This window comes from Fukomys damarensis, unplaced genomic scaffold (genome assembly GCF_012274545.1).
Source record: "Fukomys damarensis isolate Sample0158 unplaced genomic scaffold, DMR_v1.0_HiC HiC_scaffold_27, whole genome shotgun sequence".
Classification (NCBI taxonomy): domain Eukaryota; kingdom Metazoa; phylum Chordata; class Mammalia; order Rodentia; family Bathyergidae; genus Fukomys; species Fukomys damarensis.
Window position 1 is genome coordinate 41,167,202 of NW_022900939.1, and position 21,359 is coordinate 41,188,560.

Consider the following 21,359-nt stretch of genomic DNA (forward strand, 5'->3'; position numbering starts at 1 on the left):
GGGGGTGGCTGGGGTCCCTGGTGTGCCCGGGCCCCCGGGGCCTCCCGGCCCTCCTGGCTTCTGCGAGCCCGCATCCTGCACCCTGCAGGCCGGTCAGCGAGCTTTCAGCAAAGGCCCTGACCAGTGAGCGGGGCTGCAGAAACTGCCCTGGGGTTGAGCTTCCGGGACCGAGCTGACCTGCGTGACCTTCAGCCTGACCGAGGTCAGACTGGGCAGTGGTGCTGTGCGGTGCGTCCTTTTCCTTCCCTGGGAGGGAACATAGGGCGTCTCCAGCGAACGAAGTTTAAATTCTCTTGTAAACTTTCAGTTCTCGTCCCCGAATTTTGGACTTTAAGCGTGCTGTACGTATGTGACATACCGTTGGGCCACTGTGCCAAAACCCAAAAGCAGCCGTTTGTTTACCTCAGCTGCGGCAGTTACCTTCATTTTTAACGTAGTCGTCCTAGGTTGCTGATTCAGTTCCGTAGAGGATTTCTAGAGCGGCCGTGAAGAAACTGGGCCAGGAAGGACTGGTGCTGAAGACCCTCACTGTCTGCGCTCTCCAGGGTGGGTTCTGCTGGACTGTGTGGGCTGTACCCCAAGCCCGCGGATCTTCGAAACTCTTCCATGTGAAAGCAAAGAGGGGTTTTAATACCCTGGCACTCCTAAGTTTCGTTGATGAGGTTATTTATTTTAAAGGTTTGTGGTAACATCGCTGCTTGTATCAAAGAACAAATAAACACGGTTTCTTAATCTCTTGCATGTCTTATAAATAATCACGTCCAGTGAAGTTACTGAGCTTATTTAGATACATAAAAAATTGTGAATTACCGGTGTTTCTGCAGGTATATACGTTTATTATTAGTGCTTTTTAGTACAAGGAATTTAGAAAACCTTTACTGTAACACAGAAGGTACTGCCCTGTGGCGCGGGTGTGTGTGTGTGTGTGTGTGTGTGTGTGTGTGTGTGTGTGTGTGTGTGAATGAGCTTTGAGTACTGTTTCGGAATTCTAATGAAAGCTACAAACCTGCCCCGGAACAGTGCACGGATGGATCCACGTTTCCGGCCGCTGTGTTCCCAAGATGTCACGGGCCCCTTTGAGGGCTCACTTGTTCTCTTAGTTAAGAATTTCTGGCTGGGCGTGGTGGCACACGCCTATAATCCGAGCACTTGGGAGGCTGAGGCAGGAGGATCACCAGGAGTTCGAGACCAGCCTGGGCTACACAGTGAGTTCCAGAGCAGTCTGAACTACATAGGGAGACCCTGTCTCAAAAAAAAAAAAAAAAAAATTCTGGCCTCACTCCACGGTTAGCTGCCAATCAGAAATTCCTTGCGACAAAACGATTGACGTTTCACCACTTCTTATGCATTTCACAAAGCAGCTCAGCTAAAGCACGGAGTTCTCTTTTTTAATTCATACGTACCAGCTGTTCGCTTTTATGGGATGCGTTCTGGTAACTCGATACAGGTATATATACTGTGTGCAACAATTAAATCAGGGTAATAAGACATTTCCATCTCTTTAAGCATTCACTATGTTTATGTGTTGGGAATTTTGTACTCTTCTAGTTACTTTGAAATACACCATTGATTATCTTACCCAATAGTTACCCTGCTCTGCTAAAAACAAAACAAAACAAAACAAAAACCCCAGAAGTTATTCCTACACTTTGTGTTTTGCTGTCCTTATTGAATTTCTTTCTGTGCCAGGTAAGAATAACACACTTCTTATACATTTCACAAAGCAGCTCAGCTAAAGCACGGAGTTCTCTTTTTTAATTCATACATACCAGCTGTTCGCTTTTATGGGATGCGTTCTGGTAACTCGATACAGGTATATATACTGTGTGCAACAATTAAATCAGGGTAATAAGACATTTCCATCTCTTTAAGCATTCACTATGTTTATGTGTTGGGAATTTTGTACTCTTCTAGTTACTTTGAAATACACCATTGATTATCTTACCCAATAGTTACCCTGCTCTGCTAAAAACAAAACAAAACAAAACAAAAACCCCAGAAGTTATTCCTACACTTTGTGTTTTGCTGTCCTTATTGAATTTCTTTCTGTGCCAGGTAAGAATAACACGGTCAATATTTTCAGCAAGTTTATGCAACTCAATTCTCTCAAGTCAAGGGGGCCCAAGCCCTAGAAGGATTTTTATATCAGTCTCCTCACACATATTTTCTGTATTTTTAAAATTCTATCGGAGTTGTTTGATAAATCATTACGTGATCTGTATTTGAATTTCTTTCGAATTGTTTCCAGCCTTTATGCTTTTAGCATGAACTGTATTTCAATAGAAAGATTCCCTCTGGGCTCCAGAGATCAATGTGATTTACTCAGAGGAAGAATGTTTTTCCTCTTGCCTGGAAGATAATTTTTGGAATTAGAAGTATCTGCTATAGTCTCTTAAACTTTATAAAGATGGCACACTTGTTCAGGAGCTGTGATATGTAATCCAAAAAGCTCAAAGAAATTATCTTTCGCCAAAGTGCTTTTATTTGAATTGGAGTGACACAATCGAATACAACAAAGAAAAAAAATCAGATAATCAAACATGTTTCTCAGTTCTGTAATATCATATTCATAAGAAAATTTAAAAAAATAAAGTTTCAAAGAACAGTTCACTCAACTGTTTTACAAATCTGATGCATATCAAGGCTGTAGAACAAGCTGTAAAATACAGTAAGTGACACTGGAAACAACCACCTACAGAGAGATTATGTAAAACAAGCATATTCAAATGATGGGAACAGCCCACTCTAAATTTCAGGTAAGTAAAATGGCTTACAGAAGCACTAAATACTTGAGTAGGAAATTGCAAAGAGAAGTGCCCCACAATCTCCACGAAAGAGAGCCGAAAACTATTGCATTAGACTAACAATGTCTCTCTAGCAAAATGAAGTCCAATCCTCCTCAACCTACTTTCTGAAAGTTGGATGAAGTTGTCAGTGGGAACGCTTGCAGAGAGAGGAATGTGTAAATCATTCAAGTGGGTTCAAAATTAGCATATTCATCAAGAGCAAATGCGTTCTGATTTATTTGTAGTTGGTGCTTTTATGGCAGTATGCTATGGTTTTCCTCCTGAATATCTGACAGGTTGGCTACGAACTGTGGAAATCACTTCCCAGCCTGACTGAGCACACAAAATTACCAGCATGGTTTTGGACAGTTGTCTTTCTGTCTCACAGTATGAGATGAAAGAGTAGTCATACCAACTTAGGTGACTGGCTTGAAATACTCTACATTTCAAGCTGGCTAAACTGTTATTGCTATTCTTAAGCATCACTAGTAAGATCTGATTACTTGTATCCTGAAAGGAGCTTAATTAATATAAATCCCTGCTTTAGAAGATCACCTGTAATTATCTATTTATTTATTTATGGCTATTATGGTGTTTTGAGGTACAAAAATTGCCAAGTTTAAAAATAAATCAGCCTAGGTGGAGAATCACTAGAGACATGTCAGATCATTTCAGATATCAAGAACAGTAGATTTAAACATTTGTTGGTGGTATTGGCAAAAGGAGTGAAGGAATATTGTGAGAGAAAGAAAGAAATGCTAGCACATTATTTACCTTGTCTACAAGCCATGGACGATTTGAGCACAGAAATGATTCTACATTTCTTTTTAAAGACTATTTGGGTTAGGGAAACACAGGCCAAACTCTCTTTATATGGTAAGGTTCTCTTCTGTTGCATATTTAGTCTTCCTTCTTGAACTTGTCCTATCCGATAGGGCAGCATGAAGTACATTGGGCTCAGTAAATACGAAATCCAAATGTGTATAAATACACCTGCTCAAGTGCGATTTAATGATCACGGTGGTGTGATATCAGAGGTCTGGTTATCAGGAAGAGGATGTTCATGGATTCTTATTTTTCATGTTACTGTCTGGCGGTTGGCACTAGTTTTCTGTGTAACGCGCCTTCACATCTCACCCTTGATGCCAATTTATCAAAGACTGACTGGAGACAGGATGAATGAGGGGAATTTGCTCATTTCCTGAACGTAAATTTTTGACTTGGTGGCCGAAGACAAATTCAAATCAATCTCAAAAATAAAGTGTGCAAAGACAACTAGCCCCTCGCTGATTTATCGTAAGAGGATCTCAAGACAAGAGTCAAACACTATGCAAGTCATCATCCATTCCAAAGAAACCAGAAATCCACTGGCATGTTTTTATGTAGTTAATTTCTGTTAAGAAAATACGCTATGCATTTGAAGTACCTGTGGGCCTGTGTGATCATTAATGATTTAAGAGCTTAGATTCTGAGAAAAGTTAATTGTGATATTTCTTACCTCACACAGGGACCTTTACATCAAAAAGTCTTAAGTGATTTTAGTGAGGCCCTCATTCAGGGGGACAAACATCTCAAAAGACTGCCCACTCTGGTTTTTGTTTCTGCTTAAAATTCTTACCTGAAATCACTAGACTAGGCTTATCATGAGTGACTAGAGAGATGGGTAATACGTTTAATGCCTACAGACTGATTCATGGTTTTTGTGACAAATAAAACCACAGTTCCCAGCACTGTCTGCCTGTGACCCCCGCAGGAGACCAGGTCCAGTTACCGATGTCTGAGGCTGACCTTGTGAGGGAACACTGTGGGCTTTATCGTGGTTGAGGCCTCTCAGAATGGAACTGAAATGTTGGAGCTTCAGCCACAAGACGTGGGGAAGAGTAGACATGGCATTAATAACTGCACCTTAGAATTCCCTGATTTAGGGTCAAATCCTTTATTGCTGAGAGAGGCAACAAGCTCATTATGCATAGGAGAACCAAGGCCTCAAAGCCTTTCATCCATTTGGGATTTGGAATAAAAGCTGTGCCATTCCACTTACCATGAGTACAGTGAATTACACGTGAAAGATTCTGGTGAGGTGAGATAGAAAACCAGCAAAATGGAGGAAAACATATCCCTCATGTTATCTCACAAATAAATAGTTATAAAATATGCCATAATACAATACAAATTTAAATACATAAACATGCCAAAAATATCTCCAAAATATCCTTTAAATAACACAGCAAAATAAAGAGTCGCAAAAGGGCTAGTATTTCACACTCCTTGGCTTACTCCAACAAGGGGCGCACACATCTCCATTACATTTAAATCTTACGTGGCCACCCCCAAGTTTAGTGAGACTGCCCGCTTTATTACGCACGTCTGACAAATTCCTTGACCTGCACCGTGTCACTCTCTGTTGAATGTGAACTTGAAATTTTATTCCATTTAGCCTTTCTTAGACTTAGCTTTGGTCTTGCAATCTTATCTTTCAGGTAAATTGTTTTTCCGCGCTAGTCTGCTTGCCTGAATGCATCAGCTGTGGTCTCCTAGGGCTTCACTGGGTCCAACCAAATCAGCTGAGCAGTTCGTCTGGCGTGCTTTTGTGTAGTGAGATGTTCAGAATATAGCTCCAGCTATATCAGAAAACCAGAATGGAAACGACCATCCCTCCTGTTTCTGGAGACCCTTAACTTAACACCCGGACAACTTTAATGTAGTTACTTTTATCAGCCAGCTAACAAATGAATACCATCCAATGGGCTAAGTCACTTTGAAGTGTGCGGGTGTGAAAGAGACTAGTCAAGCTTTTCTGTGTGTCTCTTGCTCTGAGAAACCTGAGTAGCCTGAGAGAGGAGAGACAGAAAGGGCAGTGCGTGCCTGACACCACGTCATACTCAGCAGCGTCGAGAAGTGGCCCTGGGGACCCCACAGGAGACACCGTGTGTCTTCAGAAGGAGCCACAGAGAACTGGGAAAAAGAACACAGTCAGGCAGCAAATCTGCAGAGCTGGTCCGAAGGTTCACTGAAACAGCATCCACAGATCCCCGGGCCACAGGAGGCCCAGTCTCAGGATATGAATAGCACTCGAGGAGAAAAACGGGATTTTGAAAAACAGTATCACTATCTTTTGTAAATAGTGACATAGAAAAATACGAGCATTATACAGGTCTAATTGCAAAACTACGTGTTGAACAACAGAGCGTAGACATTGTATTAACTGACAAATTGTTTACTTGTGATAAGCTAAATACTTTTAACTTGTCTGTGAAGAGAGAACATTTTTCCTGATATTTTCATATTAATCACTAAAATACGAGGGCAGCATACAGAGTAGCAAATGGTTAATTTGCATACTAACTAGGTATTTAAATATATACACACTGAAGAAATAATATTGAAACAGCCAACAAACCAAAGGCTATTATTGTGCCTGTTTCGTAAAGATGCTTAAATTAGGAAAAATATAAATTAATAAAACATAAATAAAATTATTTACAAAAGTAAAAAAAAAAAAAAAAAAGAGTGGAGCTTGAAAAGCTAAAACTGGCTGTGTTGCGTGATGGTCAGAAGTAACAGCTACTGTCTTCAGAACAATGAGCACATGCATGATTTAGTCTTCCCTTTTTCTGTACATCCCAAAGGCCACAGATAAAATTAAAACTTACTCTTTACATAGGAATATTTCTATCTAAAAGTGTAAGTTAATCTTGGTACAAAATTGAAGGCTGGAATTCTAACATACTTGTAAATGGGAAAAAGGCCAGTTCTAATATTATCAACAGGACCCACACTTATTTTATATTTAGAAACTTACGTTGTGTATGGAAACGAGAGAAAATAATTCTTCCCTGCTGTGGGCACGACTGACATTATTTGAGAGTAAACAAATGTTTTGGAATGGAACAAAATGGTACAAGAGAACTAGCAACTGTCATTATTCAGAGGAAAATTTCCCACCCTATTTTGGGGCTCAGATTATCTATTTTCTTTGTAGTAAAGAAAGCGGGCACCTGCCAGATCTCTGCTTCACGTGGGGCTGTGTTAGCTGGGCCCAGTGTTTCTTGTGAGCAGAACTGGGCCAGGGCAAAGGGCGAGAGGGATGTGGGCGCAGCCCTGTTGTTCTAGCTCATGTCTATGTCCCGGTTACGAAAGATGGGCCGAATCACTGGGCCAGTTTGGAAGACACACCAGGCGGCACCTCTCACCTCCTCCCTGATGCAATCCTCAGAATAAATCCAAACCCTTAATACAGGAATAAACCAGTTAAGCATCCGAGGAGTCTAAAATGGAAAGATCCCTAACTGCAATTTGCACGAAATGATGCATGGCGTATTCTGCAGAGTTAAAATGAACAAAATTGGTAAAGCAAGGAAACGAGCCGCATCTTTTTGTGTATATGAACACTATATGATCACTATCAGCAAAGAGCCAGTGAAAACATTAAGATGATAAAATATTTTTGAATTAGCCAAGAAGCAAAATAAATAACCTATTAATATGAAAACTAATCTTTGCAAACATGAAGATGTTTAACTTTACGACAAATTCAAGTAAATTAATATGTCAGATAAGTTGTAATCTTTCAGAAAATTCAACAAATTAAAATCTCAAGATATACACATAGCACCAGATTTTAAACCTATGTACATTTTTGGGTGTAAAGTATCATTTGACTAAGAAAGCAAATGCACGTTCCAATTATGTCAAGTTGAAAACACAGCACCATTGTAGCTGCTGCACAGGAAAAAAAGCAAGGAAGAAAATCAATTCAAAGTTGAAAACAGTTCACATAACCTTGGAAAATAAAATAAATAAACATGGAATTAAATACGCAGCCAAATTCGATATGTAATAGCCGAGGGTGTAAGTATGCACAGCCACGAGACCGTGCCTGGCCAGCAGTCCACTCAGCTGTGACGGAAACCAGTTCGAATCCTGGGTGCACTGGAACCAACCCTGCCTGCCTTGAGGCGCGCATCCCAGGCTTAGCTCTATGCACAGCTTTTTCCAGTTTCGGTGGGCGTGCTTTGCTTGCACTGTTTTCAGTCACAGACGAAAGCAATCGTCCTGCTGTACGGTGCTCAGGTGCCAACCCGTCACGCGCCTTGCAGAGGTGAGAACTGACTGCAGAGACCGAGGCCTCTGGTGGCGATGCTGTCCGCGTGTGTGGGACCTGCCAGCTGGACCCCAGCCATGGCCTCACGTGGGTGTGCTCGCCCTCAGTGGCTGTCAGCCCGGGTGTCCCCAGATGATGTCCAGGCAGGCGCTGAGACACTGTGTGGTAATTTGCTTGGTGACCTGCTTTCTGTTTCCTTTCTGAGGCCAAGCGTGGGAACGAGTGGTGGCTCCTGTGTCAACTGCCAAGGGACCACGTAGCCTGTGGCCTTTGAGGAAACTTCTCCAAAGGAGCTGTGGGGCGTCCGTCACCTTCGCAAAATGCGTTTGCTGATCCTGTTCATCTCTGAGGCAAATAGGTTGGTTTTCCAGTCACTACACATCCCATCGTTTCTTTTGATGGCCAATTCTTTTGTTGTTGTTTGTTTGTTTTCCAGTACCGGGGATCGAACTCAGGACCTTCCACTTGCCAGGCAGGCGCAGGGCCACTGAGCTACATCCCCGGCCCTTGATGGCCAGCTCTTGTCTTGAAGTCCGAGGGTCATGGGCTCAGAAGAATATGGCTGCGGGGCCCAACTGTCTTGCCAGGCTATTTAGGCTCCATGAGTGCCGAGGAACAGTTATTAGGGGAAACAGCTTTCATTGCTCATCAAAGAGAAAGAGACCAGAATGTCAGGTTTTCTTGTGGAAATCCTAAACAATCTGAATTTGTTCCTTTTCCCCCTCATGAAGTACGTATTCATGCCAGTGGTGATTGCTTCATCTTGAGCTCATCACAAAGAATCACAAAATCACTTTTTTGTTGGCTATGGTGAGTTTTAGGTTTCCTGATGAAATAATCACCTGTATTATTTCCAAAACATAAGTCACAAAATGAAGTTCTTATTGCCTATGTATATTTTCTGCATAAGTAGGAGGGATGCAGGAGGATGAAAATTCTTGTCTTAAAAAGCAGTCAAAAACTCAACAGGAGCAATGAGCTATCTGCAAAAAACTGACAATATTGTTAACAATGATAGTAAATTGAAACCCTAAGGAAACTTCAGTAAAAGTCTGAAGGTTTAAAATCCAGATGCCCAAGGTCAGCGCATGCTGATGAGTCTGAGAAGTGTACATCATCAGCAGTCTGTCAAATCATATGATGTGACTTCAAGGAACTAATAACAAGATGTTTGCATATTTCATATAAAACTCCAAATAAAAATTGTAGAAATGATAAAGGAAACAAACAGAATGAATTTGGAAAAACCTGCAGCTACCGATGTGACATTATTGTCGTGTCAGGATCCGGACTGTTGCTTCAGTGTCTGGCTTGCACCAGGAAACAGAACAACAACGCAGCCCGCAAGACGAGGGTTGCACAGAACCAAGTGTGCCCCTGTGGCAGGGAGGTGTGGCCAGGGAGCAAGCCTTCCTGACGCGTGCTCACGTTCCGCCTGTCCGCTGATGGGCATGGGCCCCAGGATGCAGGCAGTCCTCGAGCAAGCGTGGGAATGAGTGGTGGCTCCTGTGTCAACTGCCAAGGGCCCACGTAGCCTGTGGCCTTTGAGGAAACGTCTCCAAAGGAGCTGTGGGGCGTCCGTCACCTTCGCAAAATGCATTTGCTGATCCTGTTCATCTCTGAGGCAAATAGGTTGGTTTTCCAGTCACTACACATCCCATCGAGGGGTTACATCTTCCACTGGGTCCTGGGGGGCCCTGGGGCCCTGGGGCACCCGGGGAGCCTAGTGCTGATAAAATAAAAGATCTCATCAGAATGCAGAGGACGCACGGGGACCTCTTTCCCTCCAGCCACCATTTAACATGAGGACTGCAGGGAAGACGGGTCCCATTTTGAGCCTAGTGTCGCAAAGGCAGTGTCACCATTACCTGAAGTCCCAGGAAGACCTGGGCTCCCTGGCAACCCGATTCCAGGTTCCCCTCTTTCTCCTTTCTGTCCTCGGTACCCTGAGAGATTGAAAAGAGAGAGCAGTTGAGAATGGTCGGTCTGTGTCAATGCAACGCATTTTGGCTATTTTCCGAGTCTATGATGTTTATGTAATTTCTTTACATAAATCATATATTAGTTATCCGTTTTGCATTAACCACACTTTGGACTTGCAAGTCCGATTAGGTAAGGAGGATCTTCAAAATGTGTAGCTAATGTAAAAAAGTCCCAACTAGTCCAACTTTGGATAGTGAGCGTTTTGGCACCTAAATGACTCCCACGGATCCTATCTTCTTTCACATAGCTCTGACAAGGTGTGTGAACCCTCTTCAGCAGGAATTCTGGCCAGAGCCTAGCTGTGGGCTAAATGAGAAGAATGCAGAGAGGAGCCTGCTCAGTATTAGGGCAGGATCATTTAAGAATCTGGACCTCAGCCCCAGAAGGAAGGAACAAACAGCTGGTGATATTCAATCAATGACAGCAGGACCATGGACATATGTGTCAGCTCCTCTTCGTTTCAGCGACTGACTACAATAATAATAATAACAACAACAATAATATACCTTTTACAAAAAATCAACAGCAACACTATGTTTCAAGAAGCCAGTTTCTGTTTTGTTATAGTAATGTATGCAGCATCTTAAAGAATAAAAACAAAACCTACAAGTATTCAGGCAGGAAAATGAAAGGTTTGTTGCGAATCGAGGACTGGATGGATTCAGGGATGGTAACCCCCACTCCATGTCAGAGGCCAGTAGGAAAAAACCCAACCCATGGAGCTTTTATTAAATAATTTCATGACGAAACGCGGAGCATGGCAGCAGGAGGAAATTTAATGCAGCGTTGTGATCAATTAGTTCTCGCTGCTGGGAAGCCAGCCCCGTCTCTGTTCTGACCTGACCACATGGCGGTCTGAATCCTACCAGACACACAGGCACCACACTGGGAGTTCTTTGTGTTCAAGATGAGATCTGACCATAAAAGTGAAAATACCGGAAGAAAAAGACATGCTGCAGAGATATGGTGGGGTGCGTACTGGAAATGAATCGAGCTGGATGTCTTCACACATTCACATCTGAAAACTGTGTTTAAGATGTTCAGTGGTCCTAGACCCTAGAGAGAAAGGGCTCTAACACGTGTATCCGTGTGTAAAGCTTCTCCCGGATTCCTTTGACATAAGCGCCTTTAATGTAACATGTCTGAGCAGCAAGGTAAGATGTTTGTACCTAGGGTCACTTCCAAATCCATCATTTAAACATTTCCAGAGTAAAATTGCATCTATGACCTGAGGTTTATGGGATAGCTCAATGCAGGTCTTACCGTTACACAAAGACTATAAGGTAAGTACTCAGGCTGAGTATAACAGGCTAAAGTGGGGAAGAAAGAAAAATAAGTAAAGATATATAACTTTGGAAAATATGATAATTGCAAATGAACCATACATATTGAAAAAACCTTCTTTATGCTGAAAATCAGTCCTCAGATTTTAGTATATGCCAAAATATATTATTCCACATGGCTTGCAATCCATGTAATGTCACGTGACAAGAAACAATAACTTGTGTAGTTGTATGAGGTCACATTTCTCCTCCCCCTGTCAAATGTAACCATTTCTTTGTACAAATTTCTCAGTTCGTTAGACTAATAACTACCTGGTAGCAAGAGCTAAAAGAACAGAACTGCAGGCACATGGGAGATCTTTCACCCCTTGACTTTTCCAGTGAGGTCCCACCCTCTTTAATTAGGACTGCTGTAAAGCCATAGGGTCTTCTTTTAGAATTGCATCGTGACAGAACTCCAGACAGGAACGCCCTCCTTTTCTGGAATGCAGCTTTGTCCTCCTGCAGGGCAAGTATCTCCACATTTGGAGGAGACGTGGATTCCACAGCCTCTCAGGGCCCAGGGATCAGCCCCGTCTCTGTTCTGACCTGACCACATGGCGGTCTGAATCCCACCAGACACACAGGCACCACACTGGGAGTTCTTTGTGTTCAAGATGAGATCTGACCATAAAAGTGAAAATACCGGAAGAAAAAGACATGCTGCAGAGATACGGTGGGGTGCGTACTGGAAATGAATCGAGCTGGATGTCTTCACACATTCACGTCTGAAAACTGTGTTTAAGGTGTTCAGTGGTCCTAGACCCTAGAGAGAAAGGGCTCTAACACGTGTATCCGTGTGTAAAGCTTCTCCCGGATTCCTTTGACATAAGCGCCTTTAATGTAACATGTCTGAGCAGCAAGGTAAGATGTTTGTACCTAGGGTCACTTCCAAATCCATCATTTAAACATTTCCAGAGTAAAATTGCATCTATGACCTGAGGTTTATGGGATAGCTCAATGCAGGTCTTACCGTTACACAAAGACTATAAGGTAAGTACTCAGGCTGAGTATAACAGGCTAAAGTGGGGAAGAAAAATAAGTAAAGATATATAACTTTGGAAAATATGATAATTGCAAATGAACCATACATATTGAAAAAACCTTCTTTATGCTGAAAATCAGTCCTCAGATTTTAGTATATGCCAAAATATATTATTCCACATGGCTTGCAATCCATGTAATGTCACGTGACAAGAAACAATAACTTGTGTAGTTGTATGAGGTCACATTTCTCCTCCCCCTGTCAAATGTAACCATTTCTTTGTACAAATTTCTCAGTTCGTTAGACTAATAACTACCTGGTAGCAAGAGCTAAAAGAACAGAACTGCAGGCACATGGGAGATCTTTCACCCCTTGACTTTTCCAGTGAGGTCCCACCCTCTTTAATTAGGACTGCTGTAAAGCCATAGGGTCTTCTTTTAGAATTGCATCGTGACAGAACTCCAGACAGGAACGCCCTCCTTTTCTGGAATGCAGCTTTGTCCTCCTGCAGGGCAAGTATCTCCACATTTGGAGGAGACGTGGATTCCACAGCCTCTCAGGGCCCAGGGTAGGAGCATCACAGCACCTTGTGCAGGACAGCAGGGCTGGAATGGCCCCGGCAGGCTGGTCATGGTGCCACTGCCGATGAAAGGTAGGGCTTGGTGTAATCTCTCCGGGGTAGACTGGATTTTTCCAGCAGGAAAATTTACTTCTAGAACTGTACAATCATACCTCTACAAGTACACAGGACAAACGGGCCAGGTGGAGGGCACGGCTGGCCTGTGGGGAGGGAACAAGTCCCCGTGTCTGTGGCTTCCGCACTGCCCTGTGTGAATCCGTCCCACGGCCTCCCTCCTGCCTCCTCTCCCACTTCCAAAGGTGCCTCTGCTGACAGATCTGAAAGGCCCCACGTGTGCCTATGACATAAGTACCCTGTGGGCTGGCGGGTGACAAACTACAGACGGCTTTCCTTCATTTACAAGCCAGAAGCAGCTACGCTTCAAATGAAAACGTAGGAACGGCTGCTTGCAGTGTTGTCCTTCAAAAACTTCAAAAACTGGAGTAGGTGTATCTTTTCTCTTTTTTTTTCTCTATTAACCCTACCGGGGGCTCCTCTGGACATAAACAGGGCTTTTCAGTGTGGAGTCTCTTCCCAAAGGTTCACAGTGGTGGAGAACCACTTGTGTTCTGCAAAGGTTTAAAGCTCCTTCTCAATTCACCCACGAAGGTAATGTCTGGTGGACAAGTCTGCCTCTCCTATTTAGAGAGGAGAGCCCAGCTGGGTGATGTTCCCCGGGCCTCCTTGGTCTGAGTGGAACACAGGCTCTCCCTTGGGGCACCAGGAGGCAGGCTCAGGCTGCAGACCTGCAGTGTGAACCAGGAACACCAGGGAAAGTCTCCTCCCACTGCAGGCGAGAAGATAATACTCAGACGCTCCAGAATGGCTGAAGTAAAACCCTCTGGAAATGCTTTTGCATTCAGTAAGACATCAACGGTCACCTCTTCGGGAATAACGCAAACAAGGCGACCCCATTGCCTGTGACCCAGAGCCTTCCAGACCAGCTTTCCCAACACCTGGGAGGGGCCGGGAGCCAGATCAGAGTGTGGGAGCTGTTTTCCTTGATCATCCCAATTCTGCATTGTTTTGGTCTGTGGAGTCAACAGTGTTTGAAGGATCTGTTCAGAATGCTTCTCCCACTGGTATCTCTTTTATTTTATATTTTATTTTATTAGTTTTTTTGAGACAGGTCTCATTACATAGTTGAGACTGACCTGGAACTCACTATGTAGCCCAGGCTGGTCTCGAACTCACAGCGATCGATCCTCCTGCCTCAGCCTCCTGAGTGCTGGGATTACAGGTGTGCGCCACCACGCCCGGCTCCCACTGGTATCAACAGCGCTCATTCCTCACATGGAGGGAGGCACCACCAGATGGGCTTTCAAGATCTTTGTTCCCTTCCTCACATGCTCTGTCTTCAGAACAGACGCAACTAGTAAAAAACAATTACCACCCTGTACAAAGGAGGAACCCGATTCTGCATTGTTTCATCCCTTCAACCATCTGTCAAGCATCCTTACGATCTAAGAGAAGGAGGACCAGAGTATCCAGTTAACAAAGACTGGAATGATCTGGAGGCTGAACACTGAGACCAGATGGATCTTGTGCCCGATGCCCTATTTAGCCTCAGCTGACCCTCGTAGTCCACGATAATCAGGTGACGTGTGTTTTCCTTCATCGCCTCAAGTTTGGTAATCAGCACGGGGGCCTCGGGAAGCCACCCCCTCTAGCTGTTCAGCTGTGGATACCAGGCGCTGCACAAGGATTGCCCACCAGGTGTGGAGAGATCCCACAAGGACACCTGGAAAGCGCCGCGTGGCTAGGTGTGGGGATCGGATGTGCCTCATTTGGCCTTAAGTCTCCTCCTCTGCAGTCTCCGGGTAAAGCACCGCCACTCAGCCCGCCAGCCGGATAGGACCGCGAGGTCCTCCTCTCTCATCAGCCAGCTCAGCGCAGCGAAGTTCCGATGGGATCGGATGTGCCTCATTTGGCCTTAAGTCTCCTCCTCTCTCATCAGCCAGCTCAGCGCAGCGAAGTTCCGCCTTCTCCAGCGCCACCCGCCCTCTTCCCTAAGAGCAGTCGGGAGTGGAGGCGCTGCCTTGGCTCACCACCCAGGAGGGACAGCCCCACCGCAGGGTTCCCCGGGTCCTGGTCACTGCTCCTCTCCTGCCTCATCTGGTGAGTCCTGCCGAGCCCTGGGCGCGCGCCCCGGGAGCTCTCACACTTCTCCGCGCTGCTTCCCTGTCCTGCCTCGGCCCGTGGAAACTGGCTTGCCGGGGGCCGCTTTTCCATGTCTGTGCACCGTGTTCCAGAGAAGACGCAGTGCAGTCTTCCCAAGCGGAACCTGCTGGGGGGAATTCTGAGTAGACAGTACCTGAAAATGGATTCTGGAGCAGAATTCAAGGCAAACTCACGGAGGTAACAGCCCTGTGCCCTCGCCCAAATTCCTAGGAATAGTTTTGGCATGGGCGGTTTCTTAGTGTATTTTTCTTTTCAATAGTTTGTGCTATCTACTCTAAATTGCTATTTCCTTACCAGAATTTATGAATCTTCTGAACCCAGGTCTACTTGGCAGCTTCACGGACTGCTAACCATACTTCTACCAGTAGTCAAATTTGAGCTCACTTTTCTTGTCATTAGTGGAATGATTTTTTTTTCTTGCCAATGTAAATAAAATTTGGCTTTAATACCTTTAGAAGCAACATGAGCAATTCAAGTTGAAAAGTTACTGTCCACAAGCTCTACTATCACAGAAGGGTTCTAAATTTTCCCCAACATATACTTTAGACCTAAATGATTATTTGTAGTAGAGCCTAAGACACTTAAGTCTTACGGCCTAACAGTAAAAGGAGACACAGACACCTCTAGGATCCCTACATAAGGAAATAAACATACCTCAGTGCTGTTACTGCTATCCTAAGTATTAAAATGCATTTCAAGTAGCAGGTCACCAGTTTTCAATTTGTACCTTAAATATCTGCTTTTAAAAAATTAAATATTAGCAAGATATTCCATATCACGTATCGTATATGACATATATATTCTCCGAACTGGAATTATCATGTCACAAATCTAGGAAAGAAGTCTTCCCCTGGCAGGACTTACCTTGGGGTCCAGGGTCTCCTGGTGGCCCGGGTAGCCCATCCTTCCCGGGGGGCCCAGGCCTCCCGTGAGCTTGGGCTGCCAACATTGCTGCCGGCAGCTTGAGCTGGGACAGAAACACAGCCATCCTCTCTTCATTTATGAAAGAAAGAAAGAAAATACTATAGAATGGAAGTTTTATGGCAAAATTTTGACTATGTTATAAAAAGTTACATAATCAAGTTTTCACTCCAAGCGCGTCTAATTTACAAATGGTCTGACTGGTTTTGCGGGGAGGAGACCTATGGAGTCAGCTACCCAAACTGTTGGGATAGAGGCAGAAGGGCTATGTTGCTGAGAGGGGCTAAGGGTCTCTGGTACCCCTGAGATGCAGCAGTCCAGTAGATGGAAAGCTAGACTGAAACCGAATTAACTTCCCCTGCTGACTGGTGCAAAGAATTTAAGGTCCCATGAAAAAATGGCTTTGATGACTTGTAAGACCCTTCCCAGCAATGCTGTGAAAGTGTATGATGATTTAAATTATGTTCACAAGGGCTAGGGATTTAGCTCAGTGGTGCAGCCGCCTGCCTTGCTAGTGCAAAGTCCTGAGTTTGATCCCCGGTAACCCCCCAAAAAACATCACAAGTTCATTAAGGTTGGGGGTTACTTAATTTTGGAGGTACTGGGGGTAGAACCCAGGTCACCCTACCTCTAAGTGACATCCCTAGCCCCTTTTTATTTTAAGACAGAACATCCCTAAGTTGCCAGGAAAGACCCGAACTTGTGGCCCTCCTGCCTCAGTCTCTCAAAGTGTTGTTATTACAGGTGTGTGCTGCCGCACCTGCCTCATTGCCTCTATTTTTAAGCAAGGGCTGGATTTCTTATTTCTTGTTAATAAAAGGAAAGCAGAATTGAGGTGGAACTGGAGAGAATAGGTAATAAAACGCGCCAGGGCTTTCTGCGCACCCTTTCTGGCTGCTCACTGTCGGGGAGGCCACAGTGGAGAGAACATCCGGGAGGCCCGAGCCCACAGCCACGTGACGTTGGAGGCCTGTGGACAGCTGCAGCCCTGAGCGACACCTGACCAACCTCACCCCTCACCTGGACTCTGAATAAGCTGCCCTCCAACCTCAACCTGCAGAAAATGTGAGCTGACGAATATGAGTGGTTTTAAGCCTCAATTTCTAAGTAGTTTTCATGCAATAACAGACAACTCGTAGTATTGAAGGTTGTTATACCTGAGCACAAATGCGTTATTAGTAGGTTTATTTATTGAAAAGAGTCATGGTGCACGCCTGCAATCCCAGCACTCTGGGAGCCTGGGACAGGAGGATGGGAAGTTTGAGCCCAGCTTGGCCGACTTAGCAAGACCCTGTCCCAAAATTAAAAAACAAAAAATAAAAAGGGCTGAAGATGCAGCTCTGTTGAAGGCCCTGGGTTTAATCTCCAGTACGAGTGGCAAAAGATAGTCACTGGCTTCATCATGGTGTTGTTATTTAAGTTCTACAGTAACAATTCACTGTCAACAACTACTTTTTATTTTTAAAGGAAGGCATTTTATGTATCTTCCCTATCTGGTTATTTCACGGTTGGCGTTTTCGTTAGTGAGGCCTTGGTTCGGTCAGGGTTTAGTAGGAAAGATGCCTAATCTGGTTAGAGAAGAAAACTCAGCACCAGGGCCCAGCGTCTCCTCTCAAGTGCAGCTGCAGACACGGAAAACAAAATGCTCTGTACATTTCTGTGAACCCCAAGAAAGCATGGAAACAAAGAATGTACGAGTTACGGGGAAATGCTGACCTAGTCAGGATGGATGCTTGAAATATGGGTACATGAAGCCCAAGCATCTTGTAAGCTTTCAGTGCAGCAACCTTTATCGGTTTAGTACTTCCTAAGTAAACGAGGGTGCTTTCTCCAGGACCAAGCTGCTGTCCTCACGGGCCACGCTGCCCAGAGCCAACCTGGCTGGGTCCTGGCTTCCCTGACGCGGCTCAGTGGGTGCAGCCCTCACCACTGCCACACGAACAGCCCTCAGTGTCACAGCCTCTCGATGAAACCGGACAGAGCGTGCAAGGCTGTTCTACTTTTGCAATGTAAGGGACCCAGAAAACGAGGGAGCTCAAGGAATATAAATATGAAAATGTAAGAATTTAAAAAATTTCTAAGAAAAGATTCATTAACTCAATTAACTAGACAGCCTTTCTAAGCTGCACCTTGCATTAGGGGTTTTATGCTTTCTGTATTAACTGCTGTTCAAGAATCATAGAGAGATCATTCATTTAAAGAAGTTCTGTTATCTATGTTTTTATGAGACTCATTTACTACAAAGATCCACTGATTATCTTCACAGTTAGGAAAAAGTCTGAGACCACAAATTAACACTGTATTATACAATACAATTATAACACATACCTTCTCAAAATTACTTTTTTGAAGACTCTAGAAAAATACTTTTTAATTTTTGCTTATTTTAAATTTTACCTCACAAATATTCTGTATTACATCAACTTTGAAATTAATTTTGGTAAAATTATTCAAACTCTAAGCATATACTTTATCACTGGACTGTATTTAAACTTGTTTTATATTTTGTGTGCATCACATTTAAAATATAGTACGTGGGAAACTAGATTTGCAATAGAAAGCTGGAGGAGAAATATTAACCATATTGCTGCTTTTTCTTAAAGCAAATTCTCTTGGTAATTCAAATGATTTTATTGGCAAAAGTGACTTAATTTTTCAAGAATGCATGGAGTATGTAAATCTTAAATGTAAAAAATTCAGACTGGATTTGAAAAACTTAAAAACTTATTAATGTAAGTAATGTTTCTAAGTAAAGACAAAAGGACACCGCATACTGCAAATAACTATTGGTTAGAACAAGCGAAGGCTAGATCCTGTAGGTCTTCTAAGGAGTCTCTTTAATTTCTTTAGCTGAAACACAAAAGCCTATTTCATCTGAACATGTATTTGTTTACAAATTTTTTGATAGAAGGGAAATTCTGGATCAAACTCATTTCCTATGGGCTTTCAATAAAAAACCTTAGGAGAACATAAGCCCTTAAAGTTGCTTATGAAGCTGTAGGAAAAGTTTGCCTCCTACGCAGCGTGATTCAGGGAGAAGCCCCAGCAGATACTGAGCATTAGTGAGGCCATCCGAAGAGGGATCCCTGCACTTGCAGCCTGAAATCACAAAACCAGCAGCAGGGGGCACAGCAGGTGCAGGGCGAAAATTCCTGCTGCAGCCTGGGGCTGGGCTGTGGCGGATGCTAATTCCAAGGTGCAGCGTGAAGTCACTTGCTTTCCGTAGAGCTATCACCTGACCACTGGGGATGTCTGGCTGATGTTAATACACTTCACTCCAGTAATTCATATATTTTTGATTGTGAATTTTAAATTATAAATTGGCTACTTTATGGTATGAAATTAAATGATCATATCTTGAAACTTTATAATTGCGTTTTGCACTTTAAAGAAGCTATTGTTTTTCTTTATTGAAATATACTTTGAATACCTTCAATATCTAAACACAAATACAGTACAATTTTTCCTCTTTAATGTATGAGTATATGAGTATTTTGGTGATTTTTAATATTTTAGCAAAACAAAATTATTTAAGATAATTCCAGTTGTAAATCATCCAGCTTTAAAATATACTCAGAAATAATCATTTAGCATTAGGCTGGTTACCTCTTCTGAACCCTTCCCTAATACTCTATAATTTAAAATGTTTCTGATCAGTTAAGTGAATTGTGAAGAGCTGTATTAACTGCCTTGTCTCTTGTTTTCAGAGATCTTTAGTCAATGAAACTGTTTAGCTGTGCTTTGAGGCAGGACATGAAAGGGTTTAGATAGAAGTGTACATAAACACATATGTTCTACCTGCCAAGGAAAAACACAGCAATCATTTTAACAAATGAAATTGGTGGTTTGGCTTCCTTGGAGAATGGGCTCCCTGATACAATGCAGATATTAATATGACGATAAACTATATTTGGCCAGGGAAAAGATGTTATCTGGCCCTTGTCTACCTTCTGTCTCAGACAGAATTGGTAAAGTATTTTTAAACAAATTCATCTTGTTCTCCTAATATCAAGTCAAATGTTTAATTGCCAATTTTCTTAGTTTAACTTCAACTTTCTTTTGGTATTCCCTTATGGAAACAGTAGAATATTTCTCTTAGGAACTCAGTTGTATACTTGATAGCATGATAATATTAATTATATACCTCTTAGCTTTATGGTTAAAGTACTCTTATTCGTGGGCTTAGTGATCTGTTTTGTAAATCACTTTTTAATTTTAATTCCCTTATTCCAGGGCTTTGTTGTATGTGTTTTACATGTGGAAACCAAATAACATATGTTTTTCTACTAAGAGGCAAAAATATTAAGAGTAATTCTTGTGATATCTTAATTTTATAGGTTTTTTGTTGTTGTTCAAACCAGAGATTGAACTCGGGTCCTTGTGCTTGTGTGGCAGGTGGCGGAACTACTGAGCTAAATCTCCAGCCCTATAGTTCCATTTTAACTGTTAGTTCCACAGTGTCCTGTGGACTCTACTGACCCCAAGTTGTTACTAGCACATTTATTTATGGCTTAAGACATTGCCAACTTTGTAAGCAGGTTGCTTTGAAGGGTTATGGGTAAAAGTAGTGGGTTGAACACATCCATCTTCTTTAACTACCTCAAGAATACCTGAAAAACAACAGTAAGATACTTTTCAAGGCATAAAATAAAGAATGGGGATAATGTGAAAGGAGACAGCAGCAACAGAAGTTTGGAAGCTGAGGATCAGATGGCTGGGTGACTTATGGTTTAGTAGACTCATCTGAACCTTTGCGCTAAAATGCGGAGAGGCAGCCTGGTTTTAAACCACAGAATCCTTCCAGAAATTGGAAGCCCAGGTTACACGTGGAAGTGTGGGGGTGAAGGGAAGGAATTAAAATAAGGAAAATCACCTGAAAGCCTTTTTCTGAAGTAGTCCTAGGAGTCTGTGTACTCTGGGTAGCCGGGGAGCCGCCTCTGGCTCCAGCAAGAGACGGACAGTTGCTGATCGGTCATCAGGTCGTCTGGGCTTTGGGGACCCCAGAATTCACTGACGCGCCAGCTGCACTACTCAAAGTGGTGCATGAACACGCACACACCTCATGCGATAACAGCCAGGCAGGAGATGGAAATTCTTCCTGAGGGATCTGACCAGACCCCGAAACTGAGGGCCCCTCATGCAGGAAGCCGCACAGTGAAGCTTATGGCCTGCCAGCCTCACATCTGTGGTCAGACTTTTAGAACCAACCTTCACGGGTGAATGGACCACCAAAGACTACGAGACACTGAGAAAATCTCAAACTGAAGAACAGATTCCAAAGAAAGAAATAGAAGCACACGAGAAGAAACAGACTAGGCTGTGGAAAGTATTTTGAAAAACTATGTATCTGCAATGATGTGTACACATACATATATGTATGTACAAATTAATATCTCATAGGAGAAGACAAAAAGGATACACCTTAGAAATAAGACAGGGTAATATACTTACAAGCATT

At 43.2% G+C, this 21,359-nt stretch overlaps 2 protein-coding genes across 3 annotated transcripts in view; one reads left to right on the plus strand and one right to left on the minus strand.

Annotated features, from left to right (window-relative positions):
• The window catches only part of Col9a1 (collagen type IX alpha 1 chain), a 107,847-nt gene extending 107,129 nt beyond the window's left edge, over positions 1-718 (plus strand). The window contains exon 38 of the mRNA XM_033756841.1: positions 1-718. This exon is cut by the window's left edge and continues 9 nt beyond it. Within this exon, the coding sequence (XP_033612732.1) occupies positions 1-127 (127 nt within the window). The 3' untranslated portion in view covers positions 128-718.
• A 6,688-nt stretch (positions 719-7,406) lies between these two features.
• The window catches only part of Col19a1 (collagen type XIX alpha 1 chain), a 296,825-nt gene continuing 282,872 nt past the window's right edge, over positions 7,407-21,359 (minus strand). For both annotated transcript variants that reach the window (XM_033756533.1, XM_033756532.1), the window contains 4 exons: positions 15,845-15,973; positions 9,759-9,836; positions 9,556-9,619; positions 7,407-9,369 (listed from right to left, as the gene is read on the minus strand). In XM_033756533.1, the coding sequence (XP_033612424.1) occupies positions 9,315-9,369; positions 9,556-9,619; positions 9,759-9,836; positions 15,845-15,973 (326 nt within the window). In that variant the 3' untranslated portion in view covers positions 7,407-9,314. The remainder of the gene's footprint in view (positions 9,370-9,555; positions 9,620-9,758; positions 9,837-15,844; positions 15,974-21,359) is intronic.